We start from the raw sequence: 25,130 nt of genomic DNA on the forward strand, positions 1-25,130 counted from the left end.
GAGGTGTGTGCTTTAGTCAGTGAGCCACAGCATAAAGTGGAGGATGAACATTTCCTGGCTGTGTTTTGAAACAAAAGAGAGCATCTCGCTTTAGAAACAGAAGAGCACATCAACCAGTAGCAAATGCTGGAGACAGAACCTCTGGATGGGACAGCCACAGCTCAGAGAGTTGGGACTCAAGACCTGCTCAGCAAAGGGGAACAGTGGGTCTTGCCCAGCTGGGATTCTACATTGATGCATGCCATGGAAAGCAGTCTGATCTAAAAGCTGCTTTTTGCATAACGGAGGGAGCAGGATATAAGTTATGCTCTTTCCTATTTTAAAAGGACTTGGCATAGTTGGAAGGATACATAAAAAGAAAAAATAAAATGCTGTTAAACCCAGAAGGCTACAGAGGCACTTTCATTGGTGTCCCTGGGGGCTTGTGTACAGGATACTCCTCAGCTGTCCCGGAAAAAAGAAATGTGAGTAAAATACACAGTAAATACTCCACAAGAGAGGCAAGACTGGAGGAGATGTCTCCTGGTCCTTGCACAGGCTCCTGTGGCAGAGGCAGGGCCGTGAGCAGCTCCCCTGTAAAGCAGCCACTTCAAATCCCTCCAGTCTGCTGTGGATAGCACCCATGCCCTGCAACCTGCTTCCTCCTGGGTGCACCACTGGCTCCTCTCTTGATGGTTGCTCACATTCCAGGTATCTTCAGAGGAAGGAAGAGCTGAGCTCAGATGATCTGCTACCAGACTGAGCCGTGGTGCACCCAGCCCAGCATGTGCCCCTGCCCCACTGGAGCAAGCATGGGTCTTCCAGACAGTGCCTGAGTGTTTGCAGGTACACAGCGCAGGCTTGTGGTTTACTGACCGTATAGACATCCAACCAGCCCAGACATCCAGGACTACTCACAGAAGGCAGAGTCCCACCTGGATTTGGATCTTATGCACTGGTGATTTCACATGAAGGGTCTGGTCTACATGGAACAGCTCCGCATTGACAGTGATGCGCAGGTGAGGCATTAGAAGGCATTTTCCTACATGCTGTGATTCTGCACTGCTAAGCAGACTGGAGAAGCTCTCCTTAGCAATCTCAGAGTTGCCTATAGATATGTGCATCCACCTTTGAGAGCCAGTGAGGGTGCAGCTGGAGTAAAAACAGATAGAGACTGAAGATCTCTGCAAGAAACAGGTGCACAAAATAAGCTTCAGCAGGGGAGAGACAATAATTTCTCTTGCACCTAGGCTGAGCCAGTAAGTGCCTCCCAAGGAGAGAGGGCAGGACTGTTCAGGGTGCTCCTTTTCCCTTGGCAGTAGAGCAGTGCATCTGCTAATGAATAGGACCCTTAGAAAAGGCAAAGAATTCCCCCCCCCCCCCCCCCCCCCCATATTCAGAGAAGCGGAGAAGTTTTTTTGTTGTTTTCGCTTCCCCCCCCTCTTCAGGATTCTTTCATTTGTGATTTCTAATCATCATTCTGCTCTTCTTTCCCCCCTTTTCTTCACTCCCCATTTGTGAGTCACCCCCCGGGCCTGGCACCGTTCCAGACCCAATGAACTCCAGGAAGGTTTTTTTCCTCTCCTTTCCCCACCACCACCACCTTCTCCTCCCTATTCAAACTGAACTTGTGGACAAAATAAACGCTGGCACTAGGTCATTGTCCTTCCCCTCCCCATCAGAGGATTCTGAGAGGATTAAACTAATCTCATACATTGACTCGCTCCTGGGTGCTAGCCTGGACTCTTGCCATGCAACGAGATGGCATAAAGTGCAATGTCCCGGCAACATGTTTCTGCAGAAACTTCCTATACAAAGGCAGCGAAAGGACCCAATACAGGAGCGGGTGGTTCTATATTGTGCAATGTCAACACAGTCACCACATTTAACACACTGCCTTAATTTGAAAGGAGAAAAAAAAAAAAAAAAAGAGCATAGAAGATTCAAGGGAATGGACAATTCTCCCAAGCTGATCATTTAAGTGCTTCTGGATTAGCTCGTTTGTTAATTAATACTTAAGCAAAGAGTACCAGAAGTTGTGCTGTGATGGGAAGGAAGCTACCCCGAGCAGGACTGCCTGGGATTTCTTGGACTCTCCTTCTGTCTCCGATCTATGCAGATGATCAGTACCCACAGGGACCTCCTGGGAGCCAGCAGCACCTGCCTGCAGGGAGCCCAGCATCAGCAGTTTCTGAGTGCTTCACAAAGGAAGACAACTGTCACTGCTGCCATTTGGCAGATGAGGAAACTGAGGTACTGAAAGATAACAGTGATTTCTGCGAGCCTGCACTAGTGAACAAAGGGGTTACTTTGGTGCTTTAGTTGCTGAAAATACCATCTCACCCCTAACACCTCTGAGAATTTTCTGCTAAGACTCATCTGCTTGGATAGCCCTAATGAAATAAAGTTGCTGAGCTGTGCATGCAACTCCACCATCCTTCACTGACTTGCACAAAGCTACTCCTGTCCAACGATGTCAAAACATTCTGCAAACACCAAGGCCCCAACTCAGCAGAGTGCTGAAATACGCCTTTGTGTCCTATGAGACAACATGACGACTTTGATGTAGCATTTTTTTTAAGTGTTGGTGGTTTTTAATTGGTAAAATTAACTCAGTCTCATGACTTCTGAAAAGGCAGGTAAGAATTGAAGACAGAAATGCACAGATGATTGAGGATCATAGTTTGCCATCAATGGTGAGCATATGTAACACTTCTGGCATGTAGTGACATTCATTCAAGGCTTAGAACACCAAGGTGTACGGATATATATGAGCTATTCTCAAATAGCTGCAGTGGATGTGGTAACAGCATAATCCACAGGGACACAGAGTGAGAGCAAGCTATAGAGCTCTGGCAAGCAGGCAGTGTTGTGGCTGTGCTGCCGCAAAGCCAGCTAGCGTAAAGCTCATCTGCACAGCCAAGTCATCCTGGTGGCTCCGAATCAGGAACTATGGCTATTCCTCATTCTGTCACAGATTATCTCTGCATCTTTCAACAAGAAGTTTAACCTCTCCATGCTACAGCTTCTCATTTCTAGGTGAAGCTAATACAACCAAGTACATCTTTATATCCATTCACCATCACCCTTTGTGAGCAAGCTAGCAGAAGGGGAAAGGTTGCTGGGAAGAAATAACTGGAGAAAAATGGAAGAGGCAAGACATGACTGGAGGGTAAAACCCTTACTGACCCATCTCAGACAGCAAATGCTAAGGGAACAAATTCTCATTCCTGCCTCAGACTCTCAGTTGATGACTGAACAGCTCTGAAACAATACAGATAGCAAACAATTCCAGTCACAAACACCCAGGCACAAATGTCTAGGTGGGTTGTCAGTGAGCAATTAAATGCTGTGCTGAATAAAAATGTTAAAAATGCATCACATTGTGGCTTTAAATAGCCTCTTGTTGGAGAGATTGGTCTCACTGCCAACTCGCGCTTGGGTAAACTCTGTTTTTGCCACTGCTGGGATTCTCTGAATGTCCATCAGGCAGTTGCATCACACACTGAATAGTTTGGCATTACTTCATGCCTTAAGGGAAAGGCAGAAGAAAATGAACTAGAAGCCTGTTTTCTCTGTCTACTTATTTATTTACTTTGGTGAGGGGCTTTTTTATTTGCTTTTGTTTGGGGAGTATTTTTCAGTCCTTTTTCCTCATGCGCTAAGGGTAACTTGAGTGCATGGTAATAATAATTAAAAAAAAAAAAAAAAAGGTGAGGAAAGTACTTTGGGAAGTGTAAGTGGCAATGTGGAAGGCAGGAGAGAGAAGGAAAAACGTGAGTCAAAGGATTAAATCCAAATTCCAGTCTGGGACTTTTTAACGAAGATGGAATACTGACTAGTTGGGCAAATTAAGCTTTCTCAAGGGGGTCTGGGGAAGTGATTGGTTTCTATCCAAGCAGAAAATGTCATTCTTCCTATCGGTACCAGTGAAAATAAGAAAAGAGAGACAAAACACCCCCAACCCTGCTCTGAGAAACCTGAAAGAATGGGAGAGTAGACAAGGACAAACAAGCAATTAAAAGGAAATTGCTTCTCCCTCCTCCCTCAACCTTTTATTTCTTCACAAATGAAAGTGGAAAAAATTGATTACAGGGTCAAAAAGAGGAAGGACTGAAGAACTGCATCACATGCAGTGCCATGTGAAACAGCCACTCTGCTCCACTAGGGTGTGGGCAAAAATATGCTGCAGTGATGGGGCCAAAGACCTGCAGGAATGGACAAAAACTCACTTCTCAAGCTGTTTGGTTGAAGCTTCTTTCTGCCTCTGAACCTTACTTTGACAGTTACAGTTTCTCTGCCTAAATCAACCATGTGAAATCACTGAAAACTGAAATATTTTCATATATGTTGCTACTGTCTCATCAAGCCACCAGGCCAGTATTTTATTCTTCCTCCTCCACCATCTTTCTCACTGTGGTTTCCCAGAGGACAGCTGCTGTCCCAGCAGAGATAGCACACACTGACCAGGGGCTACTCAGATCTTCTTCTGGAAGTCACTCCCTGCATAGCAAGTCAGCAACGGGCAAACATGCCCTTATCTCTGCCACTGCAATAGGTAGTCAGGTATCTTACTCAGATCTGTCTTAATCAGTGGACTAATTAATATTAGGCTGTCTAAAAGAAATGCTCAACATTTGTCATCTACTGACCTTCTAGGGCACAGAACTTTGTTAACTGTTGCTGTAGGATTCATATAAGGAGCCTAAAGCATAGCAATCATGCAGGAGAGGTGGCATAATTCATGGGACACTAAGAACAAACATTATTTTTTGCACTGGTACAGTACTCTTGAAGGAAGTAAGAACTTTGCATTAAATCTAGATTCACTTGTATGCCCAGTGGTCTGCAGCTTCAAAGGATTCATTAAGCTCTGGACAGAAATATCTCAAGCCATACCAAATCATCTGAGAATTCAGTATTCACTGAAACTAGGGTATAATGTTATCAGAAAAATAGAAATAAGTCTTATATAAACCCATAATAATGTTTGTTGCATTGGATCAGAATGAATGGCTACCTAAGCAAGCACCCCAGTCTCAACAGTGACCACAGCAGTTGCTAGACAGAGCAGACAAATGTATGATACTTCTCCCTTAAATTCTTCCTGTCTCCAACTATTATATCTTCAGCCCAGGAACTTCCTGAGTCAGAGGGAAGTTTGCTGTGGTTAGTAACCCTGGCTGGATTTCTCTTTCCTGAACTTCTCCAGTCTTCCCTTGAATAGTTTAGCCTCTACAACATCTTTTGACAAGATGACCCTCAGTCTCTAATATGTAAGGTCTTTCAGGTGCTATTTATAATACCAGGTAGCGATGTACATAATCATGTGGTGGTTTGTAGGGCCTGAAAAATTCTCAGCTCATCTCTGTTGAGAACAGTCTTTAACACTTTACATGTGGGGAAATCAGAACTGACTTTCCTGCACACCCAAGCTGTCTCATACAATACACTGTGGCAACACATATTAGGCAGGTCAGCTAAGCAAAACACAATACAGGAGCTCACAGAGTGTGTTTTGCTGGAGGAGCTGGAAACCCTCTTCAGACACCCACTAATTTTACCTTACACCAAAATATATACCTATTCAGAGCTTGACTGATGATACCCATACAATCAAGACAACTGTGAATCTTTCAGCAAAACACTACAAGAAATCATATCAAACCCACCAGACTTCTCGAGATGCTTGAAGCCAGCACGTTTGTAAGCAATTGCTAGAGGTCAGCACATTTCCAAGGAAACCTGAGAGAAAGTATCGTTGATTTGAAATACAACCACTCAGAATTTTGATGAAAGTGAGAAATTTAAGACCTTTTGTCAAGCTCCTCTTCAATATTTCAAACTCGTGTGTGAATCCAAAAAGTGACAAATTTGTTATAAGAAACACATGGGTAGTGCAAAGGGAAAAGCCAGATGAATTTCTACAAAGTGTGAACGATGTTTCCAGCATCTTTCCCCTGTTTGACATATATAACCAGAAAAGCTTTCTATGGTAATTTAAACGGAGCCAGAAGACCTACAGTCAGCAGCAGGCCCCCATCCTTCTGACCTTTGTTTCACCACACTCTCTCTACACACTCTGGCGCTGGGAGATTTATCCTGAGAAATTCACAGACATAAGACATTACTGACACCAAATGTTTAGGGGAGTTCTTGCACATAATAAAATAAGAATGTATTTTTATATTAGACAAAACAAGCAGCTAAAAAGACCTAACCCACTGTGTATCACAGAACAGGCTGAGCACTAATTACCTCCAATTGAAACTTCCCTGAGGATGTTTGAGACTGTATTTTTTTTTTTTCTTTCATTCTTAACTGAAGCATTTGTTATTGATCTTTGCTGGAGTTAATGCAATTGTCCACGTGAGATATTCACCTGTTAGATTATTGATTTGCATAATTAATTGATGTTATTATATACAAGTGACTTCATAATCCGTTTGCAACTGCCATGCAGACATCCCTGGGCAAGTTTGAGGAGAGGTAGGTCAGTCAGTCTACACTTGGCTTTCATTTTGCCCTGCGAGTCTTCCGCCACTTTCAGTAATCCAGAGGTCCTGGGTAACCCAGAACAACGATGCTTCACTCGTATGTCCCAGGCTTTGACTGGTACTACGGCAACAGCTAAGCCTGGCTGGGACATTTTCATTATACTCTCAGTGCTTGAAAACAAACAAATTTGTACAACGCACACAAACAGCCTTTTCTAATCTCTTTTAATGGCACTCTGAAGACCAGACCGTCAATTGTCTACTGTGTTCTCAACAATTTGCTAATGATAATTAAAGATGCCCAAAGTTTGCCAACTATTTTGGCTCTCTATTTAACCAAGAAGATAAGGGTTCAGGAAGAAAGCAAACAAAATGAACTTGATCCAAGAGGAGGAGTTACCTACAGAGGAACCCGTAAGGGCATAAAGATAGCAAAGGCAGAGTAAAATGTTTTCTAAACTGCGCAACAGATACTCGGAGAGATGATGCCAAAACCTTGAAATGAGATTACAAAAGTGGGAGAGAGAGTGCATTCTTTTTTCCTTTATTTCTATAGGATTCCATCCCACAGAAGTTGCCTAGTCAACGGCAACCCCCTACCATGTAATCTGTGTATGAGGAAAAACAAATCTGTGCTGTAGTAAAACTGGAAGATCAAAACCTGTTTTTATCAGCTGAGAGAAATGAAATACTCCTTGAGTGTCCATTTCTACAGGAAAGGACCATATTTTCTCCACGGGCTGTGAGATAGCAGGCATGCAGCACCCAGGAAACAGAGAGGAAGAGAAAGGAAGAGGACAACTGTAGCTGGAAACCCAACTTCTGCTGCTCTGAAGTTCTGATGAATTAAGAGCCCTGTATAGAGTCTTGATTCCAGAGAAGCATGCAAGATCATTCAGTTGACAACTACAGCTATGAATTTGCATAGGGGTTTTTTTTACAGGTTCTGTTGTGGCAATATAAAAAGTTGATGGACACCAACCTATGGTGCATTTTCCCTATGTCAACACATGTAGAAGGTATTGGAGTGCATTCCTGTCCCATTGTGAGACTGAATTTACTGTTCAGTCAGGAACACACATCCTGCAGAGAACATATCTTTTCTTCCTGAAGGTCACCATCTGTTTCAGAAGTTCCTCTGCCATGATCCAGTGTGATCACATGCCTGCTCCCAAAAGTTTAATAGACTTTCATCAAATTCATACTTTCTGCAACCTCCATGCATGCAAAATCGTAGCTGTGACGTCTTGGTACCCTTCAGTATTAGGCTCTTTGTATTTCTATTCTTGTTATATCATTTTTAAAACCTGTTTATTATCCGAGTGTGCCTGAGGTTGTTTAGAACAGCATACCAACATCCCTAACAGAAAATAATATGGAGAACCACCTTTGTACCAAAGGTGAGGAAGTCTTTATTGGGAAGAACAGTCTTGCCTCATACTTTAAGAAGTTTTATCTGTCCATCCTTTTTCAGGCATATCACATTCAACTTCTGTTTATTGCAGTAGGTTCCAATGTCTCCAGCACCACCCACTTGGCAGGTTTATGTCTCCTTTCTGTGAGGAAAATAGTAATTGGTCTTCCAACAGATTGCCCTTCACATCATTCTCAACTACAAACTCAGGGAAAACACTGTTGATTCACTGCCATTTTTCACCCAGTGAATGGTCAACATCAGCGAAACAAACAGCTGCATCTGAAAAGTTTCCCAAGTCTGTAACAAAATAACATGCAAGCAGAAAGGCTTCTCCATACAGCAAGAACCAATAAAGCAAAACCATTCTCACAAGTCACTCTTGTATAAATAGGTACAATTTTTTCCTACGTTTCACTTGTACTCATAGCTGTAAGATTGATTGCTCAGTAAGGAAAGAGAACGCCAAATAAACTCACACCTGAGTGTGCATCTAAACACACTATCAGGGACACATTAGAAAACTGAAACAAACACGCCATTTGGTTGTGATTCTGAACAACAACAACAAAAGAAAAGTGTGTGTGGGGAAATAATCCCCAAGAAGGAAAAAAAAACCAAACCACACAACAACAAAAAATACCCCAAAAAGCAACATACAAAAAAACCCCAAACCCACAGAAATTTCCTGGCTGTCAGACAGATGGGTGAATGTTGCAGCTGGCTCTCTGGGGGATCTGGAAGAGGAAAGGTATGCCTACCCTCAAATCCAGTCATTGGTAAAGTCAGATCCAAAGTCTATTCAAGTTACTTGGTGTTTCCACCTCTTTGACTGATATGGATGGTGCTATAGAACAATTCAGCACCCACGTGTCTTCAAACCATTTTCACACAGGTAAACCACATCATCTGTAGAGAAATACTACAAAAGTGTATTCCAGCCTCAGAAGAGAGCAGCCACTAAGATCACATACTGACTGTATGTTTGTAACCCCAAGCTTATATAAACATGTTTACCTAAATTGCATCAATTTACAGTGTAATTATTTATTCTAAAGAAAAAGCCTAGCAAATCCAGAATATTACTGATTTTCTTTAATGCTCGCTTCAGAGCCAATCAGATAAGTGGGCATCTGACCTGTGTTTAGACAAAAGGGCCAATGCTAACTGTCATGCTGGCAGAAAAAATGTAATAAAACATGCCTGTAGAAGTGCACACACAAAAACTTAATTCTTAAATCACACTTTTCTCCCTCCAAATGACTGGGACTACAAACCAATAATCAGAGACTCCTTTTAAATGTTAATTTTAAATCTGGCCATATTAATGCTCAATTAGCTCCTACTACTTGAACAACTACTATAAAATAAATTCCTACTAAATTTCAGATAGTAACTATATTTTCTAAAAAAAATCTCAAGTTTTTGTAGAAAACCCTAATCAAATAGCAGAAATATAAAGCAATAGTCAAAAACAAAGAGAAGTCTAAATTTACATTTCCAAAGCAGTTCCACTTTCAGTGTCATTTATGTTACAAATCTTTTAAATTTGTTGTGCAAATATTCAAATTGGTGACACTTTCCTCACACTCTTCTACATTTATAAAGTTTACCTCAACTACTAATAACCCAGGAAGCGTTTCATGTAAATATACACAGACTTTGCAATATCACATTTAGTGTTTTGGGGCTGAATCGTCCTTTCTCTTTGCTTTGATGCTGCCAAACTCAGCCAAAGTACGAGCCAAATCTCTACCAACACATCAAGCATTTCACATTCATCTTGTATTCTTTCTGACCAAGTGGAAATAACTCCAGAAAGCAGGGGGAACTCAGTCCACAGCACTCCTTGCTCATAAGGCATTTGATTTGAACCAAGTATCAGGCTCGGCAGTGACAAATCAGGACATAAGGTGGCATTATTTCCCTTCCTTAACTGGCTGCAGGGCCGGAGCCCAGATCTGCATGTCAGTAGTGCTACAACTTTGCTACAAACAAGCTGTTTGGTATTCCAGAAACAAAACAAAACAAAAAACAAGGACCAAATCAAGTCTGTACCAAGATGCATTCAGAATACTACACAAAGACAAATCCACACTCCTCCCCAACTTAAAACTTTCCCTGAATACTGTGTGTATAAAGTGGTCTGACTGAAAGCATCTCTATCAGGCTTACAGTGCATTAACTGTAGGGGATTTTTAAAATAACATGTTGAAAATCTGGACTTCATTTGTATCCTTGACTCAGTGTTCAGCTGTGATTGCCCACAGCAGGAACTCCTATCAGATTTATACAGATACTTGGAAAAGAAATGAAAAAACAGTTGCAAAGGATACAGAACTTTGGTTTGCATGTTCATCTACTTTCTGTTCACATGGAGGATTTGAAACTTTATTTTAAGAGAGCACATAGTTGTACATTTCACGTACTGACTTGAAACTACAGAACAGGGAACCAATTTTTCTCATCTTACCCAACATTCATGGTGTATTTAGATTCAGAACTGTCAGGTTTCGTCTAGTATCAGACTTGTAGTATAACTTGACTTAGTTCAAACATAGAAACTAGAGGAATAAGCCTAGAAGAGATAGAAGGAGGCAAAAGGCAGTTCAAGTGCTGACTGCTGGGTCTGCAAAGAACATACCATCCCAAGACCTGGCAACGTACACTTGACTCGAGAACACCCTAGCATCCTGCAGACCTCAGTATCAGTCTAATACTTATCAGCATTTTTATCAATAACCTCATAATAAACATAAAAGCTCCAATAACAAAATGTACAGATTTATCCAAGTAATAAACATTAGAAAGTGGTCTAAACCCCTCTGGGAGCTGGGCCCATTCAAACAGAATTAATTTTACTACCTGCATATGCAAAATTGAGGGAGAGTACAATACTCTGGACAGCAGTGGTGCTTAGAAGGAACACAGTGAGCAAGAGACTCAAATTCCTCCTAGACTCTTGGGACAAAAGGGAAAAAAGTTAAGGATGTATGGAGAGAAGGAGGGTGCTTTGTGTAGAAACAGGGGACCTGTGGTTTGGGGAGACACTGGTGGGTTAAGTAGAAAAGGAATATCACATGGTTAAAGAGGACTGCAACCTGGCAGAGGTGAAGAGAGATCAGTCTGTTCAGTCTACCAGAAAAGACAGCTGGAATGAGACCAACAGCCACATATGAGCATGTTTCCAGTTCCATGTACATACAGGATTTTTCATTCAGCAGTTGGAAGCTACTGCTCACAATGGAAAGAAGGTAAAAACTTTAAATAATAACAGCTGTTCCACATGTCTGTATGAATACAGGTTTAAAGAAGAAAAGCTTTCCAGGTGTAACACAAACAATCATTGTTCTCATCTGCAAATCTTGTGCCACTTGAACACTGAGACAAGGGGTGCCGAAATAAGCAAAAGTGGGAGACATCCAGTGAAAAACCATCAGAAATTCAAGACAGCTCTAAACCAGGCTTGTCTGTGTTTGGTTACCGTGGGGGTGGCAGTTGGGGTAAGCTCTAATGGCATCTGACCCATTTCACCACTTCACTGAAAAGAGGCTCATCACAGTCCAAGAGAGGCCAAGCACAAAGGCAGACAAACACCTATCCCTGGTTAGTTCCTGCTTCCATGAATCATGAGCTCCTGACAACTTTTGGATGCCACTCTCCTTTTCCCCCATGTTGCTGCAACTCTGAAGGGCCTCTTATCAGGCCCATTCAGTCAGGACCACCATCTCCATGAAAGTACCCTGTGTGGCACTGACTCGCTGTCAGACACGGCTTGACTTCAATTCATTCCATCACCAAGAGTCCCCTGACATGGTTATTAATCATGGCCTCACTGACAGGGTGCTGAACTGTCTGGAGATAAAACTTCACATTCCCATCCAGGGCTCCCCAGGTAGGACATGGAATTTGTTTCATCTTTGTGTAATCAAGAAAGGGAGCACATTAGGGGAGTGAATTAACCTCAACTTCAGGTTCATAGAGGTGTCCCTGCTCTGTTTAATTAAATCTGTCTTAAAACCTCCTAATCCCAAACTAAAGACTTAATAATGTTCAGGAACCTCTTTTTCCTTACAATATATTGCTATAATCTGCTGACGGCTTAATATTGAAATAAACATGCTGCTCCTCTACCTGACCTGGCCAGCACAAAGAGCAAAAACCACATGACTAAGGCCAGTTTCTCCTAGAACGGCAAGCACACGGTGTACCAGAGATGTTGTATGCCATTAATTTTAAAAACTTCTAATTTAATGCCACAAAGTGTCAAAGATTGTCCAAATCATTAAAAAAAAAAACTAAAATCAGGAGTGGAAGTAAAAACAGAGTGTGAAGGTTTTATTCTTTCTCTGAACATGCAGAGACCTGTCCTTTTAGACTGAGGATGGCAAACCCTTACCCATGGATTTTGGGTATTACACATTCCTTTGAGAGAGTCTTGAGGCACTGTATATCACCCCAGACCCGTGTTTCACAGTGGCCAGAGAGCAGCTCTGCTCAGGCTCTTCAAATGTAGTGGGAAATCCGATTCTGCAATTTCTTCTTGAAAATAAGTGAGGCACATTAGTTTCAGATTATGATCAGCAAACTCAGACCTAGATCAGAGCTTCCTTCCCTCCACTAAAACACAGGTGGCTGGATTTGGGATTTTGATACCAGAACAGAAGTATCCTGGAATATTGATCTCAGCATCCATTTAGTCCCAAGAGGTACAAAACCATCATCAGAACTTTAGAGGACAGCTTGTGGAAAGCAGAGTGACTCCACATGAGATCTTTAAGGAGGCAACCATATCAAGAGAAAAGCAGCGTGATCCAGCATTGAAGACGACAGACAGGACAAATAAAGCACAGATGGGACAGCAAGGCAAGCTGTAAGGACTGCCAGTCCATACTTTAAGGGGAGACAGACCAATTCCTATTGCTCTCCTTCTCGTATCTGTGGATACATCCAGATCCAAAGGAGGAAGGCAACAACTTCCAGTGTTCTTCCCTTCCTAAGATCTCCTGCTATGCCTCAGAGACAGAAAGAAGTGTAGAAGACTTGGACACAGCAAACACTACATCCAAAGAGAACATGCAGCAGATGGAAACGCTTTCTACTCTTTCTTTCCCTAAGAGGATTAATTCAGCAGGGCCTGGCTGGCGTCTGCACCAGAGCTAAGCACCAGTGACCACGCCAGCCAGCGTTACCCTCCTGTCAAAGGGTTTCATTAAGACTTTTGTTCCCTGTTGCTCTCATGGCGGCTTACACGTGCTCACTAAATATCCTGCATCCACTTCCAAGGTATTTGCTGATACAGAAATCTATTCCTCCCCCCTTGCCCCTCCTCCCAAGGACCCAGGGCCACAACACAAGTCACCATCCTGCTGAGAAATTTTCATTACACAAGGATGGGACAGAGAACTCAAGCTGAACGTGTATTATCAGAGGGGCAAAGACCTTACAACTGTACATCAGGTCTACTCCTCTGACCATGCTATCCGTCAGCTAAGTACATGTAAGAGCACAGCAAACCCCTTCTCCTCATGCACTGATCATGTTGTAGAATAACCTGATGAATCGCTGCTCCCGACCAGCTCTGGGTGCTCCCGCACCGGTTGCAGAGCCACCTCACCGGTTGGCACCTTGGGGCCCTGTCTGTTTCTCTCCTTGCTAAAGACCTATTTCAAGCCTTAGAACAAAATTAAAATTCCCATATCCCCAAGACTAAAGACAGACATTTGTATTGCCTCTTTCCCAACGTATCTGGCCCTCAGGCCTGCCTCTACCCTGCTTTCTCACACAGCCAGAGCAACCATGCAGACCCAAGGGAGTGAGATCCCTTTGGCTCACGACAAGGAAGTCAAAGTACAGTCCCACCCATTTTAAATAACACCACAAATGTTTAACCTAGTTTTGAGATGAAAGTGAGGGATTTTTATCATTAAGATCAGAGGGAGAAAAGTCAGGATCCTTCTCTTCAGTTACACAAGTAAACCCATCCAGCTGCAGAGAATGACATAGTGTTATCATATTTGATTATGATATAATGTCATAATATCATGATATTTGGAAAGAATTTTTTTCTAAAAAGAAACACTAGAAATCTTTTGATGAAAACCCCTCAAACATTTGGAAAATAAAAACTTTCTATTCTTTAGTGTCTTCCTTTTTTTTTTTTATTCTATCCAAGTTTGCATTCTGTCACTGGAGAAGCCACACTTCATGGCTCTTTATTTTAAGAACTACTTTTTTCTCCCCTCTTTCCAAAGATTGAAAAATTTGGAGAACCCAAGAAATGTTAGCAAAACTGTTAATTTCGGGGAGGGATGAGGAAAAACGGTTGGCTGGATCTAGGTCTAATAAGATAAATTTCAATCTCTATGGTGCAATACACATGAGAAAGTCAAAGAAACTGTAAAAATATTTATATTTCATATTTAAAAGCCAGGTAATGTTGCAGGAAAAAAAAAAATATACTTCCATTTTAAACTGTTTATATTATATTGTATTTCTCACTTGAGTCTTCCTAAAGCTTTAATTGTCTTACTTGCCAAAGTGTCCAAAGATTAAACCCCCCCAGAAGCACTTAGGAAAGTACAATTTGTAAACCCAGCACTGTTAGAACTGTCACAGCAGTTACACCAATTATACTGTTGCATATCTATCGGCTAATTTAAGTCCTCCTTGTTTCCATAACCATGAAGTCCTTTAGCAAAGGAACGTAAAGACTATATAAACTAATGCTTGCAAGCTATGATGCAAAGTCTTAACTCTAGGGTTAAATTAAGGATTGAACTTTTAGCAAAAACAAATACCTAAGCAACAGTAGTACACATGATAATCTGACATATTTATACGTATCAGATTACCTGTACATGAATGCACATACACTAACTGCCAATATAAACTGTAATCCACAGGTGACTGGTTGCACTATACCTGTAATCTAAATCTTAAATACAAGAGTACCTCAGTGACAGAGGAGTAGTGACTAGTGAGCACCTGAGGTGGCTTAAGACACGTTTCACTTGCATCTCAGACCACGGGGCACATTTTCAAGAGCACAGACTAATGCTACCATCTCTTTAGGATGTCCTCATCTGCCCCCACAGCAAGAAGCCCAAGCAGAGTCAGTCAGGACTCCATCTTGATGCACACTCAGTCTGGACAGGATCCATAAGCACAAAAGGCCCAGCCACAGGGTAGGGGCAAGGCACACCACTAATGTTTGCTAATGCTGGCCCTGAGCACTTCTGAGACTCAGCCCAGTAATTCCTGAGCATCCTGGCTCCCCAAGTCTAAAACACAGATAGTAAATAATATTTAGAGAGGGCACCCTAAAGACAGCACTTGGCATTAAAAGGTTCAGTTTTCTGATAAAAATCTCGAGATGCAACACTAGTAACGTAATGCAGATCTTCTATACCTCTCCTTATTTATGTCACAGCATCTTAACTTCCTGAAAAAACTTTTTCTGGCTTCACATCCATGCCTCCCCAAATATGTAACTCACTGTGAAAACATGGTCTGCCCATCTAAGAATGCTTAAGAAACAACCATGAGAGTCACTACTGATTAAAGCGCAATGGCACAATGGGGATCTTTTTAAGAATATAAACTTATATATGGTTATGTGTGTGAAATGTATGCACAATGCCTCTGTTTGTGTTCAATTTCATTGTGTTTTGAACAAGTACCTATGCCATAAGGGAAAGTCACCAGCATGAATCCGCATTGCGCACAGCACCATGTTCTGCTTTATATGCACAAATCCCAGCGTAAAGGCAGATGGAGGGGCCAGTTGTGTTAAGCTCAGGTGATTATGTCACAGGTTTGGGGTTTTGTTTTACGTTTTCTTTACCAGCAAACTGTCCATTAACTTTTCTGAGAGCAGAAAGCAAAAGGAGAGGAATTTGTGAAGTCGGTAGTCCATATGGCTGGTAGTGAGTTAATCTGCGTCTAAGCAGCAGGTAGCATGAGCCAGGCTGTCTGTTGGGGTTGTTAGTAACCTAGGGGCAGATCATGGAACAGCAGGGAAGAGGATAAACTCAGCCTACAAATACAGACAGGAATGTGGCAGGAAATTATTTTTGAAAACATACTCTGAAGCATAATAGCAACAATCAGACGGTCAGACCATGTGTATGAAATCTATCTGGACTCAGGGCACACAACAGGAGTGCACACAAGTGTGTGATAAAACAGATTGTGCATATACGCCTGTGTCCATAGACAGATATTAAAAACATACACTGTTCAAATAAAAAGTACACGCAGATCTAAACAAACAGTGCTTTCCCCTACAATTCTAAGCAAAACAAGAATAATTTACTTGCTCATGCTTCATACAAACCATCTGTCAAATAGCTCTATACAATTATTAATTATGTCAACACCAAAGAACAAAAGGTGGAATTAGCAAAACCTGAGAGGTTTATTTTAAATTTAATTATTTTAAAAGGAAAAAAATGAGGAAACAAGCCACAGGTCATAAGAACAGTACAGAAGAAAGCCTTTGCACCTCCAGTACAGACTGTGCCACTGGGCAGGGAGTAACATGCAACAGATAGACAATAACCAGGTGGCACAGACAGTCACAGCCTATAGACAACCTGGAGCAGATTTGTAGAGTAGACCAAAATGAGAGCAAATATAGTTACATTTTCTAATTTAATTTTGAAAATGTTACTCAGTAAAAATTTTGGTATTTTAAGTTTTTTCACTGTTTGAAATAAGACAGCAAACAATTGTCTAGGCTGGAAAATTTTGTTTTAGTCATCTAACTCATCACGGGCAAAATCCCAGATGACATTAACCCTCCAGCTATCACCACCTTTACAATGAGAAGTGGCAAACATTGGACAAATTAGGCAACACAACACCACACAGATGAATAATGAGTCCTTATTTTGAGAAGAGGTGAAGGTGAATCAATCTTTATGAATATGTAGATACAACAGTGCCAATGGACCATTTAGCTCTACAACCTATTTTCTTCTGTGGCCAGTAGAGAATGCCCAGGAAAGAATGCAAGAGCAGGGCAATACTTCAGCCATATACTTTTCTAGTCACAAGGAATTTGCAGTTCAGGAACTTCTAGAAGCGTTGCCTTTGTATTTAGTACTAACAATTAGTGCATTAGTAGGAGTTCTATTTTAGCCTCAGCAAAAAGCAGCCATCTTTATTGACTGTAACAAATTACAAGACACTTCACCACTGAGATACTCAAAACTTCCCGTCACAAGTGAGAGCTACGCTTCCCTAAACTTAAGCACCAGAACAAATCAAACATGATAGATGTCATTTGTATTACATATTAGTGCCCTACAGGAAAGCCAGAGCCACTACTAATGCGTGCTTTATTAAAAGTTCCAGCACGGACTGCATATTTAATAGAAAAGGAAGCAATAATGAATTATTTTCATCCAATGATTCCAATCTTCTGCACAGCCAGTTGAAAACACAAAATTTTTCTGCAAGTGGCAAAATTTTGAAATCTGGGTGCAAAAGAAGGCTGCTCTTTTAAATAGGAAAAGTAGTGTCATCTCATCTACAAGGTACCTGACCTCCCAAAACCAGATGCTTCTGTCTCAGGTGAGCACTAGAATGCTGTTCAGGTCCACACACAAAGTATGCAGCAGTGAAATTTTGACAGACATAACATTTCTTGAGGTTAATGCCTGTCCCCAAAATTGCAGGATGACAGCAAAAACAGAGAAAGAAGAGCCTCTCTTTAGAATACAGATGGTCTTTGGAAGGGCATTAGGCATAAACCAAACCTTAAGGGGAAAACCAGGTCAACCTAAGTGTGAAATAATCTCTAAAGGGCTCCTCCCATCAGAGTCCTGCAGTTATGAATTGACCATATTTCACTTCCAGCAAACCAGAGGAATAAAAAATCAGTGGCTGCGCAGAAGTGCTGCAAGCTACTCTGGATAATCTCTGTATCTGGCTACCAAGTTTCAGAGGTGCTCATCCTAGCACAGAAAGACCCAGTCAGACATTTTACTGCATCTCAGCCATCTCTCCTCTCTTAAGAAGGGCAATTCTGCTTAGTGGGAAAGCATCTTATCACAGGTATCCTAGGAAAATACAAGAGGAGAAATCAGTCTTTAGTGGATAAATGGAGTAGATCCAAGGTCTGTATACCTTAAACCCCAGCAACCACAGGGCACTGCCTTGTCCTTCACTGCCACAGATGTGGGACAGGGCTGGCAGTGTGTGCAAAGATCAGCAGCACTAGTGATGCAAGTAAGTCTCCTAAGTGTAGTACCTCAGTAGCTAATTAGCACAGCTACACACTGCCTGAGCTGAAGGTAAATACAAATATTTTTCCTCATCCTTAACTATCAGACTCCACCTTAGTCACATAAATATTGTGCCCACAGAAGACTATGTGTTAAGTCTCATCTGAATTTTAATTTGCATGTGGGACTCAAACTGCTGTTGAACATTCTTTGCCTCCAAAGGGCTTTCCAAAGTTCTGTTTTTCTCCCCTTCTTCAGGTTTAGATGTCCAACCTCTGCAGCTTGTTACCTTTAGTTTGTACAATCTTTCTCCAGCTCTATCCAAGACCTGCAGAGTGATCTCAAAGATGTCAGCTCACAGATCATAACTACTGCCATATTGGTCTTAAATTCAATGCAAGATTTCTTCTAACACTTTAGCTGATGCATGAAAAAACTCCTTTCCTCCTTCTTCATTTGCTTCTCTCCCATAAGTCTCAGGTCCTGCAACAAGTCAAAATATTTCTCTGCACTGAGATGCACTTGTTTCAAGTGAGTGAGGAGGAGAAAAATAAGCAGTAGCTCTTCAAAGGGCTGGTTGCAACTCTGTGTGCCAGTCCTGGTATCACTCAGGCATGCATAGTGCAGAGGCAGAGTCTGACCTTGTAGGTAAATTATTTTGTCAGGTATCCCAGTTGACTAGCTGGCACTGCCCAAGCTGTCCAAAGGAAGACAGCATAAAGATGCCTGACACTTCCATACTGTGCGCAGGTCCCATCTCTGATGGGCCGAGAGTGCTTTGCACTGTTCAATTCTTTAAAGTACAAATGGAAAACTGTTGAGTTAATGGGGAGGTTTTGTGCATGCTAATTATAGCACACAAAACCCCATTGTCTGTGTCCAAGGCTGGGTCACACTCTGTTGTTACAAAGCTTTTGTAACTCTACTAATGCCTTTAATATAAGCTCCTATTAATTGTATATTCAACTTAATTCCTAAACTCAGTGCTACTGGATTGCACTAGCCAGGCAGCTGCGCGTAATTACAGTGTGCTTATAGTGTGCTTAACCCGCATTTATAAAGCATGTTAATTCTCATGATTCTGTTTTAATTTGGTGCAGGATTGACAGCCTTTTGATTCTGCTCCACACATCAGATCTAGCATGAGTGGCAGCCAGGTAAATACTATCCAGCTAATGTGACTCTCTCTTGCTCTAGAAGGAGGTGGCAGTGCTTCATCCTTCCGTGGGTAACTACAACTACACTATCCTCCCAGCTCTGTGCAAGCCGTCTTTTCTTGTACATACTGGCTCACTAGAAATCTTTATCTCCAGTCAACTGTGTTAGAAGGCATAAACATGAGTCCAGGGCAAACAGGAGTCCCCGTGACTGCCACAACCACTGAAGGATCTACACCCTTCAAAACAGTTTCCCTATCCATGAAGTCCCACAGTTCCAGGCCACTATGCAGTACCCTTTACGAGGGGTAATGAGTACAAGTTGCTCCTGGAGAGATTCCAATTGGACACAAGAGGAAAATTTTTCACAGTGAGAACAATCAGACATTGGAATAACTCAGGAAAGTGGTGGATTCCCCAACATTGGATGCTTTTAAGATTCAGCTGGACAGGGTGCTGAGCCATCTTGTCTAGACTGTGCTTTTGGCAAGAAAGGTTGGACCATATGATCCTTGATGTCCCTTCCAACCCGCTATTGTATGATTTCATCAATTCTATAAACTAGATGAAGTATTTTCTCAACTGTTTCAGAACACTTTTGGATTGTATCTACAGATGACTGTAGATCAAGGGAAACATCACTTTGCCTATTTGCTTTTTTGCCTATACTGAAAACCTCAGAGAAACACCAATAAAATCCAGCACGTTGCATAAATCTGGAGAGAAGCCAATACCTCATTTACTCAGTTGGCTGTCAGCCCATATGAATTGCCATTTTTGAATGACTTAAAAGCACTGAGGCATACAGGTCTTCCTGGTGCTATTGCCATGAGTTATAATAGGATCAGGGTGCACACTACTTATGTGCTATAGAGGACAAGATGAGGGTGGGCCACACAGAACTGAGACATGTTGAAACTTTAGGATGACAACTGTGGCTTGGCTGTATCCAGCATCATCTCCACTTTCCTGGTACTCCAATTAGCAGGTAGCTCCTATCTACAGAAGTTCTCCTAGCTAACAAATTCTCTTTGCAGCAGATCCTGTTTTACCTTCCCCCCGCCCCTTCTCTTGGCTATTCAGGAAATAATAAATAAGAAATAGAGGAAGTCCTGTGGGGAAACACTAGAAAGATCAGCAATCTGGATACTGTGAAAGAAGAAGAAAATAATGTGGTGTTTGCTCTGAAGATCTAAGGAAAGTATCAAATATGGAAAAGGTTGCTGAAAAAGGAAAGAGTATTAATTTTATATTCAAGGAGCACAGAAGATTAAGCAATGGACTTAAATTGCAACAATGATGGTTAAACATCAAGAAAAATCTCTGCAGGTAACAACAGTGGCATGCTGGAATTAGTTGGCAAGGGATCTTCCATTCTTCTCTTTAAGAGCTGGCTAGGCAAACACCCATCAGGCACAGCTTAGGTAAAGAGCAGCTCATTTTAGGGCATACAGACAGGCCTAATGACTTCCCAGGACTTCTTATAGCCACCTTTTCTACAATTGTTTTAACCTTTATATTACCTTTCTTTGTGTGTCTGACTATTTATCTCTTATTAGCTTTTCCTTTGGCAAAAATAGTTTTAAATGCCAACATAAAATTTAGTGCCAATATCCAATCTTCATCTCATTTGTGTTTCCCCTTTTGAAAAAGATATACATAAAAATACCTCTGTTTATTCATGTAACTACACTGATAAATAGTTTCAATCAAAATGTTATTTGAAATAAAATTAACTTACACTTCAAAAAAATTCACTTTTTTAAATGTTAGGTTCTCAATTTAAAAAAAACCCCCATCATTTTAGAAGACAGTTTTCAGCAAAAAGGACTTAATCTTTGACTTAGCTTTTCACAAAAAAGTAGTAACTTCCTAACTTGAAGTAATTATTGCAATGTTCCTTTTATTGTTCCTTTTTGCTATTTCCTGCATAAAACTCTCCATCAACATATCATTTTGATTTCTTTAAAGACTATTATGTATTTTTCAGAAACAAAAGGCAATCAAAATACTGGACTGAAAGTGTTTATATTGAATACGAGACCATTGCCCATGCATATGAGCACATGTTTAAACACACGCACCAGTAATAATATCTCAACTTTACAAATTCAGAACCTGCTTAATCTCCGTTTAACAATATCCAAACAGGGAAGCTCTCTGTCCCCAAATGCTGTTCTGCCTTTATCCCAACAGGTGGGCTCTGGGCTTCCCTGTAGATGTGATTATTGCTGTCCAATTCTTTGCCTTTCTCTCAGGGCCATTCTCTTTACAGGACGACTCATTAGCCTCCAGCCCCGGCAGGGAGCTGACATCCAATTAACCAGCTGACAGTTCTCTAGTGGCTCCCACTACTCCTCTAAGGCTCTGTTTACAAACACAGGCTGTTGGGTCCATAAGGGAGGGGAAGTTGAATGTCCCCCTGCCAGGCCAGTTTGTTCAAAATCTTCAGAGCCCTTTAAACAATACCTTTGTAGGGTAAAGATCGGACATATTGCTTGCAGCAGGATGCAAGTCATCCTAATGGCTACATCTGCGTTTGGCGGGAAAGGGAGCAGCAATCAGTATCAAAACAGGAGCATCATGACACAGATCTGGGTTTCAGGTGGGAAGCGAAAGGAAATTAGCAGACAGGGAAATATCGAATTTTGCATGGGAATGCACCTAAAGAGTTTGTCCATAGTGATGTAAAGCTCTCTCAAAAAAATAGGCTTTTGAGCATAAAACTGCAGGTGTAGCAATGTTTGTGCAACATCTGTACCAGGGGACAAGTCATTTTATTAACTCATAGTAAAGAATCTCCAAGTTCTCCACACGCTTGAGCAGGAACATGGTGTTACTTGCAGAAAATACAGGCTTTCACTTTTCAGGGACTCACTACAGAGCAACTCTGCCTTTGATCTGTATGTACTGGTCTAATTTGTTGACACTAGGAGTGCTGCTTAGATTTTTTTCCCCCCTGTTGACCAACTTCAGAGATAATAAGGTGCCCAGAAAACTATGATCACTACCACCCAATTTCCATTTGGCACCAAAGGACTGTTCCTAGTCAGATACAGGCCTGCCCTGGAGCAACAACTTCAAACTGAAGTCAGAAAAGCTCCTCCTAACAATGGCAGCCAGGACAGCTTCCTGGCAGCAAGTCTAAAATTGGACTTCAAATTTACATGTTCCTGAGTATTTACAGGATTTTTGAATCATAAACTAAATCCTAATTTTTACCTCCCACCCCCTTTCCAAGTTTGGTAAAAAAACCACCGGCTGATCCAGACACTTTCAAATCTGAGCCTGATTCCTTTGAATTTTCATGAACACGGTCTCACCTTTTGAGGAATTGATGACACTGCCTTATGGTGGCCTCCACTGTCCCATGCTGCTTTGCTGAGTAAACAGCAGAGCGAAGATGGATCCGGAGAGAAACAGAGAAGCACAAAGTGAGAAGTTGAAGTGATTATTAGGGGTTATGCTGGGTTTAAGTGCCACTTCCTTCAGATCTCTCTCTCACCATTTGCATTGATACAAATGAGAATTTAAGGCTGAACATTTAGTTTCAGTTCTTTGCCTAATGTATTTATATATCGTAACAGAGATGCTGACATAGGGATCTCAATAAGAAGTAATTATTCCTATTTGGTTACATAGCAGTCAAAGCTTTCAGCCAGAGAAGGTCCCCACAGGCAAACACAAAGCCAGGTTTTGGTCAGAAATCCACTGTAAGAGCAGCTTTAATAGCCTGAGAATTTATCCCTCCACCTCCTCTAGATGACTTAACTAGAGATTAACATCTCAATACCCTGAATCTGTAGTACATCAGTGCTTCCAACCTGCAGCAGTGCAGTGAGCCAGATGAACTCAAACCACCTTCAGCAGCAGCACGAGCTCTCACCACGGCCTCTCACATTCTGGTCCCCAACTCACCTACAGCTGCAGCATCCTCTCACAGGAGATGATAAGAAACAGCTGAGGGACAGGCACTTTAGCAGCCTCAAAAGTAATTTCTGGTCTAACCAGCTAACCGAAGTTTAAAGCACAGCCTCTGCTAAGAAAAACTACTGCTGTATCTGGGTGAATTATATTCCAGACTGTTGTGTACAGATCAGCTTTAGCCACTAATTAACTGTTCTAACTCATTACATTATAGGAGTGACAATGATAATTGCCATGTGCATCGTGGTATGACACTGGAGCCATGAGCCAGCCAGCACAGCAGTGCGTGACAGAATGTGAGCCATGTCACGCTGTCCCAGGCCCTGGGCTGTGCTCCAGCTGCAGCCTGGTGATAGAAAAATTAAGAGCCCTTTTCAAATTTAGATCATGTTGCCCAGGACCTGGCCCAGGCAAGTTATAAAAACCTCCAGGAACAGCAATTCCATAGCCCCTCTAGTTTATTATGTTTGGTTGGGGTTTTTTTTTTGTTTCCTCCCCTCAGACTAGTTGGAATATAATTTGTCCCAGCTTTGACGACTCCAAGTCTTTCACTGAGCATGCCTGAGAAGAGTTGGCCTCTGTCTTCTCTGTACTCCTCCATGGGAGTGGAAAACTGATAAGACTCTCTTAGTTCTCCAAGCTAAGAAAACCCAGCTCCCTCACCCTCCTGTGATCCAGCCTCCTGAACAGCTTAAGGGTCTCCAGTTTGTCAACATCCTCCTTGCATTGTGGAGACCTAAACTAGATGCAGTACTTCAGATGCCTACCAGTACCGAGTAGAGGTCACTAACCATGTCCCTCAACCTGCTGACTGGGGCCCTGCTAATGCATCCCAGCATACAGATATTCTCTCTGCCCTTTTCCACTTTGTCTAGATAGTCATAGAATAACCCATTTGTTGGCTGTGTCAAATCATTCATCCCTGGAGTTCTTTCTGCTATTATTAAAATTGCTACCTTTCTGTGCTCAGCATTTCCATTTAAGCAAACTATAAGAACCCTAAAGTTGTTTTAAAAGTCCAGACAGCGATAAGCCCACTCTTCCTGGAGACCATGTATGCCTGTGTACAAAAAATAGCCTCTAACTACAGTTTTAAATCCTGTGGCATAGACCAAATCACTTGTGAAAGACCAACAGATGGACAGAGACACCCTCCTCCCCCTTTAGCTGGTATCCTGTGTCCAGACTATACATGCTGACCACTCAATGCAGACGAAATCGCAATCCACCTTGATGAGCTTCCTAACAAGTTCTGTGTGTCTCTCTCCTTGTTCCTCTACCAGTCACACTCTCTCTCTAAATTTCCCTCTAATTAATTCCATATTAAGCACTGAAAATCTGCAGGGACCTCTCAGAGATCCCTTGTCCCTTTCTGTATGGGCCCTCCGGGTCCCCAGTGGTAAGCCCACTGGTAAAAAGCTGACATCTGTGCAGCAGCTCACAGGCTGCAATTTCAGGTATAGCATGTGTTGCACCTTGAACTACCATCTCATTTCAGACCCCACCATTGAGACCAATTAAACACAGAGCATGCAAGGAGCCGACCGAGTGTCGCGTGCTGACTATAACCGCAAGGACTTAGAGGCCACAAATCTGTTATTACCAAGCTGTTCCTGACAGCAGCATGCTGCTGCCTAACAAAAAGAATAGATTAGGATCAATCAAGTCTCCCTCTGACTTGACAGTGGGACTAGACCACACCTTCCACCCAAAACTTTCCTCTTCTCCTGCTTCTGAACACCTAGCCAGCTCCAGGCTAACAAGGTGGCTGCTGAATCAAGCATGAGCTGAACCATATGTTCATAATTAGTTAACTTCTTGCTTTGTCGCTAGAGGCACTATCAATAAATCAGCGACAGCCCGTAGTGGCCTTAGGAGATGCAATGAGCCACCCCCAGCCAGCACGGAGCCCTCCCCTCCACAC

At 42.0% G+C, this 25,130-nt stretch overlaps 1 protein-coding gene across 1 annotated transcript in view; it reads left to right on the top strand.

The window, feature by feature from the left end:
• The first annotated feature begins 965 nt into the window (after nt 1-965).
• Nucleotides 966-25,130, top strand: part of GMNC (geminin coiled-coil domain containing) — a 42,832-nt gene continuing 18,667 nt past the window's right edge. Inside the window, exon 1 of the mRNA XM_074912484.1 lies at nt 966-998. Coding sequence (XP_074768585.1) covers nt 966-998 — 33 coding nt within the window. The remainder of the gene's footprint in view (nt 999-25,130) is intronic.

The sequence above is a fragment of the Athene noctua genome, chromosome 8, assembly GCF_965140245.1.
Source record: "Athene noctua chromosome 8, bAthNoc1.hap1.1, whole genome shotgun sequence".
NCBI lineage: Eukaryota > Metazoa > Chordata > Aves > Strigiformes > Strigidae > Athene > Athene noctua.